The sequence below is a fragment of the Musca vetustissima genome, unplaced genomic scaffold (genome assembly GCF_032173495.1).
Source record: "Musca vetustissima isolate MV318-11 ecotype Yass unplaced genomic scaffold, APGP_CSIRO_Mvet_v1 utg30100, whole genome shotgun sequence".
In the NCBI taxonomy this organism is placed as follows: Eukaryota; Metazoa; Arthropoda; class Insecta; order Diptera; family Muscidae; genus Musca; species Musca vetustissima.
Genome location: NW_026887516.1, coordinates 45,017 through 66,121, shown reverse-complemented (window position 1 = coordinate 66,121; position 21,105 = coordinate 45,017). Strand labels below are relative to the sequence as shown.

The following is a 21,105-nucleotide window of genomic DNA, read 5'->3' as shown; positions in this document are numbered from 1 at the left end:
AATCTATATATTGGAGCTATATCTAAATCGGGACCTATTTTCACGAAACTTGGCAGACATCGCCCTAGGCTCAATATAGTACGTCTTACCAAATTTCGTGCAAATAGAAAGATATATGTGGACTTTGGTGCACCATTTATATTAAATCGGACGAAACTATATATCAGAGCTATGTCTAACTCTGAACCGATTTTCACGAAACTTAACACACATCACTCTAGGCTTTGTGCAGAACTCTATGCCAAATTTCGTGCAAATCGAAACATATATAGGGACTTTGGTACAACATTTACCTTAAATCGGACGAAACTATATATCTATATCAGAGCTATATCTAAATCTGAACCGATTTTCAGGAAACTTATCACATCGTTCTAGACCTAATTCAGTAGATTATGCAAAATTTCGTGCAAATCGAAAGATATATAGGGATTTTGGTATACCATTTACATTAAATCGGACGAAAATATATATCAGAGCTATATCTAAATCTGAACCGATTTTCACAAAACTTAACACACATCATTCTAGGCTTTGTGCAGTACGCTATGCCAAATTTCGTGCAAATCGAAACATATATAGGGACTTTGGTACAACATTTACCTTAAATCGGACGAAAATATATATCAGAGTTATATCTAAATCTGAACCGATTTTCACGAAACTTAACACACATCATTCTAGGCTTTGTGCAGTACGCTATGCCAAATTTCGTGCAAATCGAAACATATATTGGAACTTTGGTACAACATTTACCTTAAATCGGACGAAACTATATATCTATATCAGAGCTATATCTAAATCTGAACCGATTTTCGTGAAACTTGACACACATCATTCTAGACTTAATTCAGTACCCCGTGCAAAATTTCGTGCAAATCTAAAGATATATATCGACTATGGTATACCATTTACATTAAATCGGACGAAAATATATACGGGAGCTATATCTAAATCTGAACCGACTTCCACGAAACTTAGCACACATCATTCTAGGCTTAATTTAGTACGCTGTGCCAAATTTCGTGAAAATCGAAAGATATTTAGGGACTTTGGTGCACCATTTACCTTTAATCGGACGAAAATATATATGGGAGCTATATCTAAATCTGAACCAATTTTTCCCAATTTCAATAGGGTTCGTCCTTGGGCAAAATAAGTGACCTATGCCAAATTTCATCCAATTCGGAGCATAAATGCGACCTGTACTTTGTTTACAATTTAACAGGCAGGCGGACGGACGGACATGCATAAATCGACTTAGAAAGTGATTCTATGCATATGCTCAAAAGGAACCATGTGTCTATCTCGTTTCCTTTTGCCTGTTACAAACATATGCACAAAGACATAATAATCTGTACCACAGTGTGATGAAGGGTAATCAAAATGTTTGGCATAACGAATTTTGGGTATTGTTTCCCAAGAAAATTATTTGTATTAAAATATTAAAATTAAAATTTCGCCCAAAATTTTATGTTTTTTCATTCCTCCTAAACGATGCACAATTTGTTTCATATTTCTCATTTTAATATCACATTTCCTATTTTGTGGATCTTTCAATTTATTTGGGTTATTTAATTAAATATTCGGTATATTTTATTGTTAATTGCTCCCTTAGACCCTTTTCTGCTGCTTTTTTTGGTACTCAAAAAATTGAAATGGTGTAGCTGTCATCGTTATTCGGTATTTGCTACACACGACTGCAAAACGTTGTTGTTGTTGCTGCCATTCGCCACATTTTTCCAATTTAAGTGTTAGCGTTTCTATTCCAGTTACTGGCCGATATTTGTTTTTGAAATACCACACGCGCGCACACACACGCAGCAATGATCAAATATTGTTAACCAATCCACTTCAATCCACTCCGCACCCTACCATATCACTTCATCACCCACCACTCATCCCCACTCACCTTATTTATATGTGCGGCACCACCACGATGCTGACGATGCTGCAAAGCTCTTTGTATATCATCGACCATTGTTTGCAAACGATCCAATTGCGTACGCATTTCACCCACACTTGATTGCATGCGACGCACCCCATCACGTTCCTCCTGCAGTGTACCAACACTGTAGGCCAATGCCTGCAATGAACGTGCCACATTTTTGCCCTCCTCACGCACCAGATTCTGTTCGGACATCAGTTGTGCATGACCGAATTCCAATTTGGAAATTTCGTGACGTAATTCGGGTAGATTTTTATCGACTTTCGTTTGGACCTGTTCAACGTCTTCCAACAGTTCGAGCATCGATGTATGTAACTTATCCAGAGAAGCAATTTGCCGCGAAAGATTGAAGTTGGCATCAGCAACACGATGCTGTTCGATTTCAATGCTGCGAACACGTTCACCGATACGATGATATTTCAATTCATTGAATTGACGGCGTAGCTGACGCTGGGCCAATTGTAGTTCGTGCAGCTGTTGACGTTGGTAGCGGACATGGCGCCGTTTGTGGTCGGCCAAGAGATCAACGGATGGTAGAGTTCTTGGTGTTTGTGTCGCTGTATCGGATGTGGACTGGAAGAACAAAGAAAGAAAGGAAGAAAGAGGAAAAATATTATGATGAGTTTTGTTTGTTGTTGTAAAGGGGTTTAATTGGTTTGTTTTTTTTGCGGGTTAATACATCCTAAAAGTATGCTTTAATTTTTAAAAATTGCTTCAATTTGGTTATTTATCCAGTGTTATTGATTATTGTCAAATGGACTAAGGTGATTTATAAAATTTTATAGTAAATTTTTGGACCAAAAAAAAGTTTGTCCCAAAAAGAATGTCCAACATTCTTAAGGTCTCAAATTACTTCAAAACTATTTTTAGAAAAATTAACAACATTTTTGAGAAAAAAATCTAGACCAACGTTTTTGGAAAATAATTTTTAGTAAATCCTCTCCTAGTGTAGATCTTTAAAATATTTGTCTAATAATCTTCGTCTTGTATAGGTCTCTAAAAATATTTATTTTTTTAATCCACGCCTCGTATAGGTGAGGAAACTTGAGACCAACATTTTTAAAAAATATTTTTTTTTAATCCTGGCCTTGTAAATCCTTCCTTAAAAATATTGTTTTAAAAAATGCACGCCTCGTAAAGGTCTTTAACTTTTTAAAGGACTTTATTATTTTTCCCCCCTTTTTAAGATCTTTACATTTTTTTTATTTCGCTCCTTGTGTATGTCCTTAAAAATATTGTTTAGGAAAGCACCTCCATGTTCTAAGGCTAGACATTTTTTTTTAAATTCCTCCTCTTCTATGGCTTGAAATTTTTTTCTATAAAAAATTCTGAAAAATAGTCTTTTAAAAATCCACGCCTTATATAAAATCCACATTTAATTTAATATAAATTGTTTCTATTCAATTTTGTTTTACTACCCAAAATAAAAGAATCATGAGCATTGCATAGTTTAAAGCATACCCCCAGGAGTTATTTGATTAATTTCCAAAAAGTATGCAGCAGCAATTTTGCCAATGCTGTGTTCTACTACTCGAAAATGAATTTGCCAAGAATTCGCCAAGTAATGTAGGGCTGCAATTGTAAATCAATTTACATAAATTATTGAAGTGAAAACGGTTTACTTTCTCTAAACACACAACCACCTTCCCTCCCCACACATTCTCCAGCGTACTCCTTTATCGTTGTAAATTGCAATTTTATGGCCAAGACAATTTACAAAAGGATGGATATATTTTCCAAAAATAAACTAAACTAAATTTCAATGAACTCCCCCGGGGTAAACATTTTAAACATTAAAATTTTGCTACACAGCGAGAGAGAGAGAAAAGCATCGAGTAGGAGACGGAAAGAGGAAGTAGAAATAACTGTGCACGTTCACACACACTGAAACGAAAAAAAAGAAATGTCATTGCTTTTGGCATATAATCACTGTGAACTGATTTAATTCCCTTGATAAACAGTGGAATGAACAGGCAAACAGACAGTACCCGCACACACACACACATACATGTATACACTCACGTATTTCAACAATTGTAAATAAATGTGTATGCATATACGAGTATAAAAATTGTGCAAAATGTAGAGTTTCTGTTATAATACACAACGAACCCACACACACACACACACTCACTCACTCGTACACACTCCGAGAGACAGACGAATGCAAATACATTTTATGCAAACAACAAAAATGACAATAAAACCCAACGGGTTATAACGCAAAAAATGCAATGCGTTGCAAAAACTATTGAGAGAGGGAGAGAGAGCGAGAGTGGATCAGTGGTGGCTAGGTGGACGTAACAGTGACAGCAAATTGTAGGAAATAACAGAAACAAATACCATTGACAACAATAATAACAAAAAAAATATAACACGCACACATACACACACACACTAACAAACAAAAACAATATTAATGATCTGAATATGTCAGCGAATGACAATACAAAAGAATGTCATTAATTTTGAAACAACACTCGTTCGCTCGCTCGTACTCACCCACACACTGACACATACAACAAATAACAGCAGCAGCAGCAGAAAATAACAATAATACACAAAGGAGGAACAAAACAGAACAACAAAAGAGTGCAGAAAAAAACGAAAAGCACACAACATCATTGTCAACAATGACACAGCAGACAATAGCAAAAGCTATCTGCCGGACCAGCTAACAACAGCAACAACAGTAACTAAATAGGCAACACACAATAACAACAGCAGCCGCCGCATTATCATCAACAAAAAGTCTCCTGGAAGGAAATGACAACTAATAGTTGTTTTTGAACCGTGGGAGAGAAAAAATACTTGCACAGTGGGCATAACACAAGGCTTGGATTTTTTACAAAATATTTTTTTCCAGGGACTATCTATAGGCGTGGACTTAAAAAAATAATTTTTCAAGGACTATCAACAGGTGCGGATTTGTATAACCTTGCATATGCTTGTAACAGGCAAAAGGAAAGGAGATAGACCCATGGTTCCTTTTGAGAATATGCATAGAATCACTTTATAAGTCGATTTATGCATGTCCGTCTGTCCGTCCGTCTGTCCATGTTAAATTCTAAACAAAGTACAGGTCGCATTTATGATCCGAATTCGATGAAAATTAGTATAGCTCACTTATTTGGCCCAAGGACGAACCCTATTGAAATTGGGAAAAATCGGTTCAGATTTAGATATAGCTTCCATATATATCTTTCTATTTGCACGAAATTCGCCATAGCGTACTCTATTAGGTCTAGAATTATGCGTGATATGTTTAATGAAAATCGGATCAGATGTAGATATAGCTTCCATATATATTTTCGACCGATTTAAGCTATAAGGTGTACAGAAGTCCCCATATATCATTCGATTTGCACGAAATTTGGCATAGGATACTGTATTAGGTCCAGAATGATGTGTGCTAAGTTGCATGGTAATCGGTTCAGATTTATATATAGCTCCCATATATATTTTCGTTCGATTTAATGTAAATGGTGCACCAAAGTCCCTATATATCTTTCGATTTGCACGAAATTTGGCATAGCGTAATGAAATAGGTCTGGAAGGATGTATGTTAAGTTTTATGGAAATCGGTTCACATTTAGAAATAGCTCCCATATATATTCGTCCGATTTAAGGTAAATGGTGTACAAAAGTCCCTATATATCATTCGATGTGCACGAAATTTGGTACAACGTACTGAATTGAGCCTAGAATGATGTCTGCCAAGTTTCGTGGAAATCGGTCTAGATTTAGATATAGCTCCCATTTATAGTATCGTCCGATTTTATGTAAATGGTGCACCAAAGTCCCTATATATATTTCGATTTGCACTAAATTTGACATAGTGTCCTGAATTGAGCCTAGAATGATGTGTGTTTAGTTTCGTGAAAATCGGTTCCGATTTAGATATAGCTCCCATATATAGTTTCGTCTGATTTTATGTAAATGGTGTACCAAAGACCCATATATCTTTTGACTTTCAAAAATGCGGCGTCTGTTAGGATTCATCTTTTGAATATACGCAAGGTGGTGAAGGATATCATATAGTCGGCCCCGTCCGACTTTACTACTATCCTTACTGGTTTAAGCTCGGCTTATGGAACAACCGTTCTGTAACAAGCCAGTTAAGGAAGGATATTTTCAGGCCTTAGAAGAGGCGTGGATTTTTTAATGAATATTTTTTAAGCCTTAGAAGAGGCGTAGATTTTTTTAAAGAATGTTTGTTAAATCCATAGAAGAGGCGTAGATTTTTTAAAAAATATTTGTTAAATCCATAGAAGAGTCAGGGATTTTCTCCAAGACATATTAATTTGTTAATTTCATTTGGGTATGATGACTTCGAATGAATTTTTACTTTTCTATTCCTTCTCGTAATAACAAACAATGCATATTATAATAGGATTCTTCGAAATATCTCGATTTTATATTCAATAAAAATTTTCCAGCTCAATTGTAAATTTCTTTTCTGTAGAATCCAATCGAAATTCACCTGAAAGGGGCCCTCCCCCATTCGCATACAAAAAAAGGTAGCAGCTTACCAAGAATCGTTTGAATGATTGTCTGACTGACATACAAATGCGAATAACTGGAAATGAGTGTTTATTTTTTGTGCTGCTGTTGTTGTTGTATCTGTATCCGTCTCTCTGCGTTATTATTTGTTATTGCAATTGTCAATCGTAGATAAACAACATATAAAAATAATGTACATCAATCTGTTGTCAATTGATAACGATGCGGAGCGAAACAATTTTGATGTGATGATGCCTAGGATAGGCTACGGATATTGTAGGCAGTTGTGTGGTATTCCCACAATGCAAAAAAAAAAAACGGAACAGAAAAAAATAAATGTTAACAGTATTCGATTGAAATCAGGCATTCATTTCCTATCATTAAGAACATGGGGAATTCCACACAACAACAGCAGCAGCAACAACAACAAACAAATATACAATACCGAACATAGAGCTCGACAATACCTCAAATCTTGTTTTGTGGAAATGTATTCCCACTTGTTTGGGGTTTTTTTTTGTAGTACTTGGTTTGATACAAATTTTTAACAATTGATGTTGAATTGATGATGAATCGTTACGTTGGGGTTTTTTTGTAGGATATTTGGTTTAAGTTTCGAAAAATATTTTTTTTTTTATAAAAAGGAGAACGAATTGCTATTTGTGGTAAAGCTTGATTGAGTTTAACTGAATACAAATTTATTGCATTGTATTCGTTTAATGCTATGGCAACCCAAAATGCTGTTGAGGAGCACAAATACACACACACACGTACAGAGTTACATATAGTATTGTGTGAACGTTTAACAATATAAAAATTAGTCCTTGAGGAGTTGAGATGAATTGTAAGTAGAGATAAGATAATTTTTCAGGGATTATTTGATTAGAAGCAAAAAGAAGGAAAGAGATTAGAGTAACATTTTATATTTTTGAATCCCAAAGCATGAACAATTGTTGGCGAATCAATAGAAGAAAAAAATGTTATGGGTCTGCTGAAAGGACATCTATCTCTACAAGATAACATTTCTACAAGATAACTTACAAAAATATCATGTCTTCAAGAAATATTTAAAAAAAAATCCACGCCTTCAACCAGTAAAGAAAATAGTAAAATCGGACTGAGCCGACTATATGATACCCTTCACCACTTTGGGTATATTGTACATATGGATCCCTACAATTGCATGTCAATGTCCCCTCGAAGGAACATACTCAAGTCATTCTGGAACCTATGATAAATTTATTTTAATTCGGACAGATTTAGAATCGTCTGCATATCAAGGGACAAATTTATGGAAAACGATGCAAAATTGATACAAGATATTCGGTATGTCGCAATGTTAAAAATTTAATCTCAATCAGACACCCATTGGAAATACATATGGAAACTATGGCTACATCTGCACCAATTTCAACAAAACGCAATAACGTCATTCAAGGCCCCCCTCTTGCTACGTCCTTGGGAGCTATATCTAAATCTGAACCGATTTTCACGAAATTTTGCACACATCATTCTAGTCCTAATTCAGTACTCCATGCCAAATTTCGTGCAAATCGAAGGATATATAGGAACTTTGGGGCACCGTAAAAATAAAATCGGACAAAAATATATATGGAAACAATAGCTAAATCTGAACCGATTTTCACAAAATTTAGCGCACATCATTCTAGACTTAATTTAGTACTCCATGCAAAATTTCGTGCAAATCGAAGAATATATAGGGGTTTTGGGACACCATAAACATAAAATCGGACAAAAATATATATGGAAGCTTTAACTAAATCTGAACCAATTTTCCCAACATTTAGCGCACATCGTTCTTAGCTTAGGTCAGTACGCCATGCCAAATTTCGAGCAAATCGAAGGATATATAGGGACTTTGGTGCAACATATACATAAAATCGGACAATAATATATATATATATATATATATATGGAAGCTATATGTAAATCTGAACCGATCTTCACAAAACTTAGCACACATCATTCTGGACCTAATACAATACCCTATGCCAAATTTCGTGCAAATCGAAGGATATATAGGGACTTTGTGCACTATTTACTTAAAATCGGACGAAAATATATATGGAAGCTATATTTAAATCTGAACCGATTTTCACGAAACTTTGCGCACATAATTCTACACTTAATTCCATACGTCATGCCAAATTTCGTACAAATCGAAGGGACTTTGGTGCACCATAAACATACAATCTGAACCGATTTTCACAAAATTTAGCGCACATCGTTCTGGGCTTAAGTCAGTACGTTGTGACAAATTCTGTGCAAATCGAAAGGTATATAGGGTTTTTTGAGCACTATTTACTTAAAATCCGACTAAAATATATATGGGTGCTATATCTAAATCTGAACCGATTTTCACAAAATTTAGCACACATATTTCTAGGCTTAATTCAGTACGTTGTGCCAAATTTTGCGAAAATTGAACGATATGTAGAATCTTTGGTGCACTATTTACCTAAAATCGAACGAAAATATATATGGGAGCTATATCTAAATCTGAACCTATTTTTCCCAATTTCAATAGGGTTGGTCCTTGGGCCAGATAAATGAGCTGTGCCAAATTTCATCTAATTCGAATCATAAATGCGACCTGTACTTTGTTTTAAATTTAACATGGACAGACGGACGGACATGCATAAATCGACTTAAAAAGTGATTCTATGCATAATTTTTTTATTTTCTCTTCACAAAAAAGCGTCTTTGAAAAATGTTAACATGCTACATACATATTGCAATTGTTATGTGTACGCCAGCCCCATATTGGATTCCAACTGTTATTATTCATGTCACCAAGCATGTAACCAAATATAACAATATATGTCAACATGTCAGATACACTCAAGTGACAGATCATGGAAGCCCTTTTTGAGAATATGAAGAAGAAAAAAAACACATAATAATAACACATCAATACATGCCCAATGTCCAAATTGAAAGGACCTTAAGAACACCACTGGTAAACAGAGAAAAAAAGAGGTGGAAAAGGAGCAGAAGGGCGAGAGAAGAATGAAATCCCATTATATTTTTAATTTACGAAAAGTGACCACAAAAAGTAAAAAAACAAAAACAAAAGAAATATTGGAACCAACGAAAACTTTGAACAGTAACACAAACATGTCATAAACATTTCATTTTATAAAAATTTTTTTTCTTTAAAAAATCATGTCAGCAAAAACCACCTTGTTTTTTTTATGGTCCTTCTCGACCAGCAACAAGCTGTATGCTACTTCTTTGACAAAAAAAAAAAGCACAACAACAATGTATGTGTGTTTGTGTGTATGGAAGGTAAACATAATTTAATATCTTCCCAACCTCAAAAAACAGAAAGAAACAACAACAAGGCAAACAATAAAGCAAAGGACTAAAAATGCACTGAATATTGAACGTTCGATCAATCGATTGGTCGAACATAGGAACCTGAACCTGATACACAGACAAACACACATCGAACAGATGTTGACTAATAATTTTCACAAGCCAAGAAAACAACAGTTAACACAAAAACAAGAAACAAAATTGCCATACATTATAATTTATGGTCAGCAGTTAAAGCTGGAGGAGGAGAAGGAGGAGCATGTGGATGAGAAGGGTATGGTCACTATTAATATCCATATTCCCAGTATAGTGGCCGTAAAAAAACAACATAGGGAGAGGGCAGAAAAAAATTAAGGTCAGCTGTATGGACAAAAATATATACCGTGTGAAGTATTGGGGTCAAAATAATGACGATGATGAGAGAAATTTTTAGTTTCGGTGTTTTTTGGGGGGAGACAACAACACTAAGGGCCAAAACACGTAAACAGAAGATTGTGCAATATGTTTTTTTTTCGAATTTTCACACGCTTGATATTGATAGGTAAAATAAATGGTACAAATTGCTAAATGTTGCCTTTTATTGAGGAAACAGGTGAAATTAAAAACAAATAAACTGAAACAAAATAATGCAAAAAAAATGTAATGGACTTTGTTCACGTCCAACAAGCTTGTGTTGGAATCTTAAAAAAAAAATATTTTAAAAAAATTCGCGCATGTGTTGGATTTGTAAGAAATATTTTTAAACCAGTAAGGAAAGTAGTGAAGTCGGAGGTCGACAATTCATGTCAATGTTCCCTGGAAGGAACACACTCATGTCTCTTTGCAACTTCTTTTTGAAGGATATATAGGGACTATGATGCACCATTTACCTAAAATCGGACGAAAATATATATGGGAGCTTTATCTAAATCTGAACCGATATCTACGAAATTTAACACACATCGTTCTAGACTTAATTCAGTACGCTATGCCAAATTTCGTGCAAATCGAAGGATATATAGGGACTCTGGTGCACCAATTACATGAAATGGGGCGAAACTATATATGGGAGCTATATCTAAATCTGGACCGATTTTTCCGATACTCGGTAGACATCACTGTAGGCTCAATTCAGTACGTTATGCCAAATTGGGAGCAAATCGAAAGATATATAGGGGCTTTAGGACACTATTTACCTAAAATCGGACGCAAATATATATGGGAGCTATATCTAAATCCGAACCGATTTTTCCCAATTTCAATAGGGTTCGTCCTTGGGCCAAATAAATGAGCTGTGCCAAATTTCATCCAAATCGGATTATAAATGCGACCTGTACTTTTTTTACAATTTAACACCAACAGACGGACAGACGGACATGCATAAATCGACTTTAAAAAGTTATTCTATCCATATTCTCAAAAGGAACCACGTGTCTATATCGTTTCCTTTTGCCTGTTACAAACATATGCACAAAGACATAACACCCTGTACCACAGTGTGGTGAAGGGTATAAAAATCCACGGCTGTGTTGGATTCTCAAAAAAAATATTTTCAGAAAATCCACGACAGTGTTAGATTCTTAAAAAAAAATATTTTTAAAAATCCTCGGCTGTGTTAGATTCTTAAAAAAAATATTTTTAAAAATCCTCGGCTGTGTTGGATTCTTAAAAAACAATATTTCCAAAAATCCACGGCTGTGTTGGATTCTCAAAAAAAAAAAATATTTTTAAAAAATCCACGCCTGTGTTGGAACCTTGTGTTGGGCCCCTGGAAAAAATATTTTTAAAAATCCACGCCTGTGTTGGGCCCCTGGAAAAAATATTTTTAGAAATCCACGCCTGTGTTGGAACCTTGTGTTGGGCCCCTGGAAAAAATATTTTTAAAAATCCACGCCTGTTTTAGAACCTTGTGGCGGACCCTAATAAAATAATTTTAAAAATCCTCGCCTGTGTTGGAAATCCACGGCTGTGTTGGAAAAATCCACGGCTGTGTTGGAAAAATCCACGCCTGTGTTGGAACCCTCTATAAAATATTTTTATAAAAATCCACGCCTGTATATGGCCCTTTCAAATATTTGTAGTTTAAATTCACGCCTGGAAAAATAGTTTTAAAATTTAATTTTTTTAAATATATTAAAAATAATTACTGGCTTATTCATAACAATATCAGTTTCTTCTGCTGTATTAATATATTTTTTTATCCTCCAATAAAATTTAAACAACTACCATATTTGAAATAAAATGGAAAAAAAGAAAATAATTCCATCGACGAATATGCTGTTTATTATAAACAATTCATGACCATTTTTATGGTATTAATTATTTTTAATGATAATTGCAATATAAATATTTATTTAATAATTTAATCATTTCGTTGTTATATAATTAAATTTTAAATATTTACAAGAGAATTGTGGGTCAATTTGGTTGGGATTGTTTGCCTGCGAGGCTGTCAGGCCAGCAACCGAACAACCAACCAACCAACAATAACTAAAGGTCAATAAAAATGTATGTGTTTGTATTTTTATATATACATATACATATTTTTATGTATGTGTAGATGTATTTGTATATGTGTGTATATAGTGTATATGTGTTTGCATGACCATATGTTTATACGATTTGTTTATTTTTAATCCCTAAAGTCTGCCATGAATTACTATGAACATTATTATTACCTCCCTCCGTGCCCCCTTTGCTGGCTATGCTTCTGATTCTGGTATTATTAAATAACAATTATTCAGAAAAATTAAATTATCGCATTGTGGTAATTGTATTTTTTGGGCTTAAGTCTTAAGCCACACAGACAAATTGTGAAAGCCAAATACCGACTATAATGTATTTAATTATATTTAAAGAAAAAAAATGTTGCATACTTTTAGGTTTACTCTAATTCATTGCATACCAATATCAATGAATTGTTGTTCATGATTATGGGTTTTTTTTGGGGGAAATCCTTTATTAAAATCAATCATCAATCAATGCCTTTTCCTTTATCCTTCTGTCGCTTTCCTTCGAGTCCATAAAAATTCAAATGATTTAATGAACAAATTTTCTGATGATGATGATGTGGATGATGAATTTTTTAAAAACCTCAAAATGTTATGCCATAAAAGTTATTCGTTTTATTAAAAGACTCTTTTGGAAAGAAGAAGAAGAATAAGGACAGAAAATATATGGTCTCATTATGAAACAATAAAATACAGCTGTTTCCGGACACCTAGAAAAGGTTTCCTTAAAACGCACAAAGACGAACGGAGGCGAAATAAAAATACAAAAGAAAGGAAGCCAACAAAAATATGGAATAAAGCCAATAACTTTTTTGTATTGTCTTATGGATACCAAAAACAAAAGGAGCAGGGCAGGAGAAGGCAGGATTTTGGATTTGTTTCATATAAACATCCAAAAACAGAATACCAAAGAAAATTGTGTAAATGACTAACACTCCGTCAAGTTGGCATGTGAAGGCAACAGCAACAACAACAACAACAGCCAGCAAAAGACATTCACACCCACATCAATGGGAAATGGGACGACATATCCTTTTAACCTCAATAATATATAAAACACGAACAGACCTTCACTCACACACACACACACCCATACAGACATGTTTTCGACTTTCGAAGGATACATTTTATTGTTATGATTATTACAGAAATATAAGTACCATAATGTAACGCTTCGTTATAATGGTTTAATGTCTTTTTGGGCCATAACTCTCAACAGCAACGAGAACACAAAATAAGAAAGGAAAACACACAAGGAATAAACAAAAGGAAAGAAAAAAACAACCCAAACGGAAAGGCCAACGCATATCAAAAACGTAGTTCGAACATATAACCCCCGCCCTCCGAATAAATAAAGGTTAACAACAATTTAGTTAAACGATTGGCCGGCCAGAGGAGTGACTGTATAAATTTTTGACTTCTAACGGTAAGCCAAACCATAATCTAAACCAAGGCAGAGAGGGAGATATGGTATAAACGTAAAGTCATGTGCCACAGTCACATTGCTAGCCCAGCAGGAGGGATAATGATTTATACTTTTGTTTATTACAACACAACTGCCGTGCAACAATGTTATGCTCCAGATTCAATGGCAATCAACAACGACTGACAGGCAGCCTGGCAGTCATGCAGGTTGGTAGTAATAAAAATTCTTCCGAAAAATATATGCTAATCCAAATCCAAACAGGTGTTACGGCCATCAAATGCCATTTGGCAGGTCCATAAATGACAATGAGTTGAATATTAAAAAAAAACGGAATCATATTTTTTTATGTTCTTCCATTGTTATTTATGAACTGTCAGGTTGTTCAAAAGAAGGCTGCCATATTCGGTGTTGTTGTTTTTCAGAAATTGTCAGTTCGTTCGCTGTCAAATAAATTTTGCTAAGGGTCTAAGGACTTCGCAAAAAAAAAAAAATGAAATATGAAATGAATTAAAAATTAGCTTCAAGAACTAATATAAGTGTGGACTTTTTAAATATTTTCAGGTGTGGATTTTATAAAAATATATTTTAAAGAGTAACAAATGGGGTGGATTTTTTAAAAATATTTTTACCACTACCCAATGGTTTGGATTTTTATTGAAATTGGGAAAAATCGGTTCAGATTTAGATATAGCTCCCATATATATTTTCGTCCGATTTAATATAAATGGTGCACCAAAGTCCCTATATATCTTACGATTTGCTTGTGTGTTAAGTTTCCTGAAAATCGGTTCAGATTTAGATATAGCTCACATATATATTTTCGTCCGATTTAATGTAAATGGTGCACCAAAGTCCCTATATATCATTCGATTTGTACGAAATTTGGCACAGCATAATGAGTTAGGTCTAGAATGATGTGCGTCAAGTTTCATGAAATTCGGTTCACATTTAGATATAGCTCCCATATATATTTTTGTCCGATTTAAGGTAAATGTACCAAAGTCCCTTAAGTAATTTTTGTAATTAAAGAGAAGTCCTTATTTTTGATGGCGGGCACGATAACTCCTCACTGGAACATCGGAATCCGATAATTCCAACGGTGTTAGAAAGAGTACATGTCTGTATATGAACTAGGATTATTGACTCTCATATGAACTAGGATTATTGACTTCACGCTAAAATTAACAAAATGGCGGACCTTTGAAAAAATATTTTTGGGAAATCGCCCATTTTTTTACCAAAAGACAAGTTAAAAAATAAAGAAGATCTTCAACGATTGGCGTTATCCTAGTTCATACGATAGCTATACACTCACAGAGAAACGTGTAAAAGTTTGGAATTAGTTTTTGAGTTATAGTGCCCGCCCTTCGCAAAAGAGGAACACGCGTTTAAAGTTTGAGAAGACCTTTAGCCGTCACTTGATGCTGACACATGAAATCGGCTATATCTTCAAGTGTTCTTGAGATTTTCACTTGAAATTTTGTAGGGACATTTTTGAATTAGTGTAGATTCGAATTAAATCAAAAAAAATTTGACCCCGAGAATGTGATGGTCCCCTTAATATTTTTTCGGTATGCACGAAATTTGGTACAGCATAATTAATTGCAGAATGACATGTTTATGCATCCATTTTCATTTTATTGGCCCTGTAAAAATACGACGTCTGTTAGGATTCATCTGTTGAATATACCCAAAGTGGTGAAGGGTATAGTCGGCTCCGTCCGACTTTACTACTTCCCTTACTGGTTAAATATATTTTTAACGACTTTCCACAGGCGTGGAGTTTTATAAATATTTTTTTAAAGACGATAAACAGGCATGGATTTTTAGAGACTATCCAAAGCCGTTCATTTTTTAAAAATAGTTTTTAGAGACTATCCACAGATGTGATTTTTTTTAAATAGTTTTTAGAGACTATCCACAGTTTTTTTAAAGTCTTTGAAAAAGATTTTTAATAAGTCAAGGCCTAAAGTTAGGCTTTGAAAAAGATATTATAAAATCAACGCCTAAAGGTAAGCTTTAAAAAAGATATTATAAAATCAACGCCTAATGGTAGGCTTTACAAAAGATCTTAAAAAATCCACGCCTAATGGTAGGCTTTGAAAAATATTTAAAAAACATTTAAAAAATCCACGCCTAAAGGTAGGCTTTGAAAAATATTTAAAAAACATTTAAAAAATCCACGCCTAAAGGTAGGCTTTGAAAAATATTTAAAAAACATTTAAAAAACCCACGCCTAAAGGTAGGCTTTGAAAAATATTTAAAAAAACATTTAAAAAACCCACGCCTAAAGGTAGGCTTTGAAAAAAAAAAACATTTAAAAAATCTACGCCTAAAGGTAGGCTTTGAAAAAAAGATTTAGAAAATCCACGCCTAAAGGTAGGCTTTGAAAAATATTTGAAAAGAAAAACATTTAAAAAATCCACGTCTAAAGGAAGGCTTTGAAAAATATTTGAAAAAGAAACATTTAGAAAATCCACCCCTAAAGGTAGGCTTTGAAAAATATTTGAAAAAAAATATTTAGAAAATCCACGCCTATTGCTGGACTTGGAAAAATATATATATTTAAAAAATCCATTCTTATTGTAGACATTTAAAAAATTAGTATTAATAATAAAAAAACAATACTTTTGTATACCTTGTATATCTTTTATTTATTTAATTGCCGGAAGTGTAAATTCCCTTCATATTTCTTATTTAAAATGTCAAAAACAAAAATAATTTTTTAAAAAATGATTTTCTTGTCTGCAGGCAATAAATATACCAAAAACTATGTAACTTTTGTTATATATATGTATGTAAGAATGTAATACAAAATATTGTATAACACTATCATGGCAATTTGATTTTTCAATTATCCCTAAAATAGACAATAGAATATTTGATGTCATGAGTAATAGTCCAGCACCCAGAAGATATGCAATAGAAAATTTTATATTTTATGGTCATTTTATTTCAATTAGAGTTGCAATTCAAGTGGGAAATAAATACATACACATACACAATATGTATATCTGTGTATTCCGGAAAGTAACAGAAATTGTGGAAATTCTATTAAAAATCCATTCTATGAAACAATAAAAAATAATTTAATTCTTGGTTTATATTCAGATGTGTGGGTAAGTTCATAAACCTTTTTTTAACAATAATCGTTTTATCAAAAAAAAAAAGAACAAAATAAATAAAAAAAAAAATAATAAAAAATAATAAATTAAATGTATTTTTATTTCGTGGAAGTTTATGCTTTCGTCCAAGTGAAAATTCGTTTTAAATTCTAAAGAATTTTTTATATTGTGAACACCTGCTGCAATACAGGGAATTCCATGAAATATTTACCCTACATATATCGTAAAAATGACTGTTTAACTTTCTGATTCCAATTTGAAAAGTGTTTGACCAAAAACAGATTTTTTTAAATTCCAAAAATCTGCACTAAAATATAGTGTAAATTATATTTTCAGTGCATGCTTTCAGGCTGCCAATTTGCAGTATTATATTGTTTTCCTCCTCCATAAACACTATTCCGATTTAGCATTCCAACTTAATTTGGTATTATTTTAATTAAGTTAGCCAAAATGTGTTGCTTCTCTGAAATACAACCAACGTTTACTATAATATTATATATATGTATGCCCATTGTGTTCTCGGCAACGCCTGAATGTATGCTAAACATAAAATCGTATTTAAGGGAGTGTGTGTGTGAGAGAGAGGGAGAGAGAGCAAATATAATTTATGTTTTCATTAACCGTGAACATGGACAAAGTTGCAGTGGAGCTTAACAATGAATTGTGTTCGAAATTCGGATAAGATGAAGCAAAAAAAATCTGGCCAAATTTTGTGCAAAATGAGACGAATTTTCAACACATAAAATGGGAGTGATGAAGAGAGTTTCCTTTTTTTTGCTTTCTAAATAACCAACCAATTATCTCAAAAATGAAATTCAAAACATACGTCACCTAGCAACAAGAAAATTTCAAATAAAGCAAAAAATTGACATATTTAACTAACCATATGACAACATATGTACGCTTGAATGTATCACTCAATTCATCAGCAATTATATTTACAGTTAAATCGCAATTTTCACCATTATTAAATTGTTGAAATATGAAATCATGTTTCTGGTGTTTTTATTTATTTTTTGTTGTTTTTTTTGTGAGTTGTATTTAATCAATTTTCTGCTCACACAATAAATGAAACTATAAAATGGCCAAAATAAAAAAATACGAACTGTGCTCAACACATAGTCATGAATCATTTGTGTGGACTTGCACATGACAGGTAACTATATGAATTTCAGGATATGTAGTAGAGTTCGTTTTTCGTTTGGCTACGTGACAGATGGAAAAAAATCCGTGTGTCTCAATGTATAATTGAATACAAGCTATTAAATAATAATAAATTAAAACATCGAAAAAAAAAACAAAATTGTTGCCCCATAACGTTGCATACTTTTAGGATGCCTTAAAAATATATTTTAAAGCAAAACATGGGGAAAGGATTTCATATGACGACTAAACGAGACGTGGATTTTTATACCCTACACAACTATGTTGTCATGGTATTATAGCTTTGGGCACCCCCAAGAGATTGTTACTTCGTGAAATATTGGTCCTAGACCCACCTTTAAGTATACCGATCGTCACATCTCGACTAGCTGAGTCGATGTAGACATGTGTGCCCGTCCGTCCATTATAATTTCTAAACACGATACAGACCACATTTATGGACCAATCTTCACGAAATTTTGCATGTAGGATGGGTTCGGCCCAATGGATACCCCTAATGTGTTTGATAAAGATCGGATAATATTTAAGGGATGAATGGAGCACATACTTAATTTTTGTCGTTTTTTCTGGTCGCTCCAAAGGCCGCAATTATGGCCCAAAAATCGCGAATTTTTACATGGAGAAGGGGATCGGGCCAAAGAAAAAGCAGAGGCCGCAATTATGTTCCAGAGGCCGCAATTGTGGCCCAAACATATTGATCCTAGACCCATCTTTGGTCGTCATATCTCGACTAGCTGAATCGATCTAGACATGTGTGTCCGTCCGTCCATTATAATTTGTAAATACGATACAGACCACATTTATGGACCAATCTTCATGAAATTTTGCATGTAGGATGGGTTCGGCGCAATGAAGACCCCTATTGTTTTTGGTAAAGGTCGGTTAATATTTAGGGAATGATATGGACCATATATTTCATTTTTTTTCTGGTCGCTCCAGAGGCCGCAATTATGGTCTAAAAATCGCGAATTTTTACATGGAGAAGGGGATAGGGCCGAAGAAAAAGCAGAGGCTGAAATTATGCTCCAGAGGCCGCAATTATGGCCCAAACATATTGGTCCTAGACCCACCATTAAGTATACCGATCTTCATATCTCGACTAGCTCAGTCGATCTTGACATGTGTGCCCGTCCGTCCATTATAATTTGTAAACACGATACAGACCATATTTATGGACCAATTTTCACGAAATTTTGCATGTAGGATGGGTTCGGCCCAGTGAAGACCCCTAGTATTTTTGGTAATGATCGGTTAATATTTAAGGGATGAAATGGACCAAATACTTAATTTTTGTCCGTTTTTCTGGTCGCCCCAGAGGCTACAATTATGGCCCGAACATCGCAAAATTTTACATGGAGAACGGGATCGGGCTTCAGAATAAGCACGCCTGTTTTGATAAAGATTGGTCAATATTTAGCGGATCAAATGGACCCTGACTTTTGGGTGAAAAAATTACAAAATTTGTATTCTATGGCATATATATTTAGCCCTGAAAGACATAGACCCGAGAAGTTGATATTATATCAAAGAGGACACCAATTATATTGTCGTATGTAATCGGATATGGGAGTTACACGTAAACACGGTTCTTACGTATTCAGATATTATTTAGCAACCCGTTACCACACTAGAAGGCGAAAATATAACTCTGATGGCTTTGAAATGTTCTATGAGATTCCAGTTATGGTCGAGGACAATGCCTATAATTTTCCGTGATGATCAGGGTATAATTTTGGATGAAGTAGACAGAAAACTTCTTTTTTTTTGTTTTTTCGAGTTGATCTATGGGCTACAATTGAAAGCATAACATCACAACACAACCCACGGTCAAGGAAATCTGGACAAGTAATTAAAATGACTGTACAGAATTTTAGTAATATTCGGAAAATATGTCAGTGTAAGGAAGAGGAGCTGTTGACCTCTAATCGGGTAAGAGGGTGCAACTATCGCGAAATAGGGCCCTGGCTCGCAATACAAATCCGCAGAAAGCAAGAGTTTCATGGTAGTTGGTTTATGGTGGTTTAAAAAATGGTTTAAAAACATTTTTCAAGGTATAAACACAGGCGTGGATTTTTTAAAAAATATTTTTTCAATGTGTTTTCATTTGTCGTTCAAGAAATGTGCCAAGATGTGGTTTTCAAAAAATTTATGGAACCTCCAACCTCCTCTAACTTATTTATCTATATTTTTTTATTTTTAATAAAAAATCTGTTCCCATAAATTCATAACTCTTTTGTGACATTCTTATTACCTATCCGACAGATTACATTCTGTTATGTCTACCATCTGTTCGTGACAACATATTTTCCTGATATGAAATTTTTGAATTCCTTTGACATCAAAAGATTTGTAAGTACCATCCCCACCACCACCACCAGCACTTCAGATACAAATGTCTCAAGCACCTTTTGTCGCATTGAGATGAACTATAAATATTGTCATAAATTTGTGTATTGCCATGATATTTGTTAAGCTTATTTGTGTTGGTGTTGTTGGTATCCAAGAAAATGTATATAAGTATGTATGTACATGCAGAGTAAGTCACTTTGCATGAAAAGTGGCGAAATAAACATAAAAACCGGATTAGAGATGAAAGGGTTGTGAGATGAGGATATCATTTCAAAAAAAAGTGAAGAATATTTTTAGGATCACAAAAAATATAAAATAAAAAGTAAGGTATACTTTTGGGAGTTGTGTATGTTTCCTCTTAAGCAGTGACATTTTTAAATTCTTGTTCGATCTATAGAATCTCCTGATCCCCTTAATCCTTTTCATCCTTTCAAATACCCCTATATCTCTGGATTTCCTATAACAAATATATTCCCTCGTTCGATTTGGGTGTAGCTTTTAACTAAAAAATATTTGCAAAAATTCGTAAACATTTTGAACATCAAATATGCTGCTCATCGATGTGGTATGGGGGTACTATGTTTTCTATAAATATTTTATGTAAGCCCCTGTTGTTATACAATAAAGAAAACATATACACTTTACGATTTTACAACTGGCTTACCATCACACACACATATATGCATATTCTAAACACACACACGCACACAGAGACACATCGAATCCAAATGTTTCAATAAACTTGTTGTCATTGACATGTTG

General features: G+C 33.9%; 1 protein-coding gene across 1 annotated transcript in view; it reads right to left on the bottom strand.

Annotated features, from left to right (window-relative positions):
• LOC133335068 (protein scabrous) overlaps nucleotides 1-21,105 on the bottom strand; it is a 40,780-nt gene that overhangs the window by 2,663 nt on the left and 17,012 nt on the right. Inside the window, exon 3 of the mRNA XM_061543370.1 lies at nucleotides 1,913-2,505. Coding sequence (XP_061399354.1) covers nucleotides 1,913-2,505 — 593 coding nt within the window. The remainder of the gene's footprint in view (nucleotides 1-1,912; nucleotides 2,506-21,105) is intronic.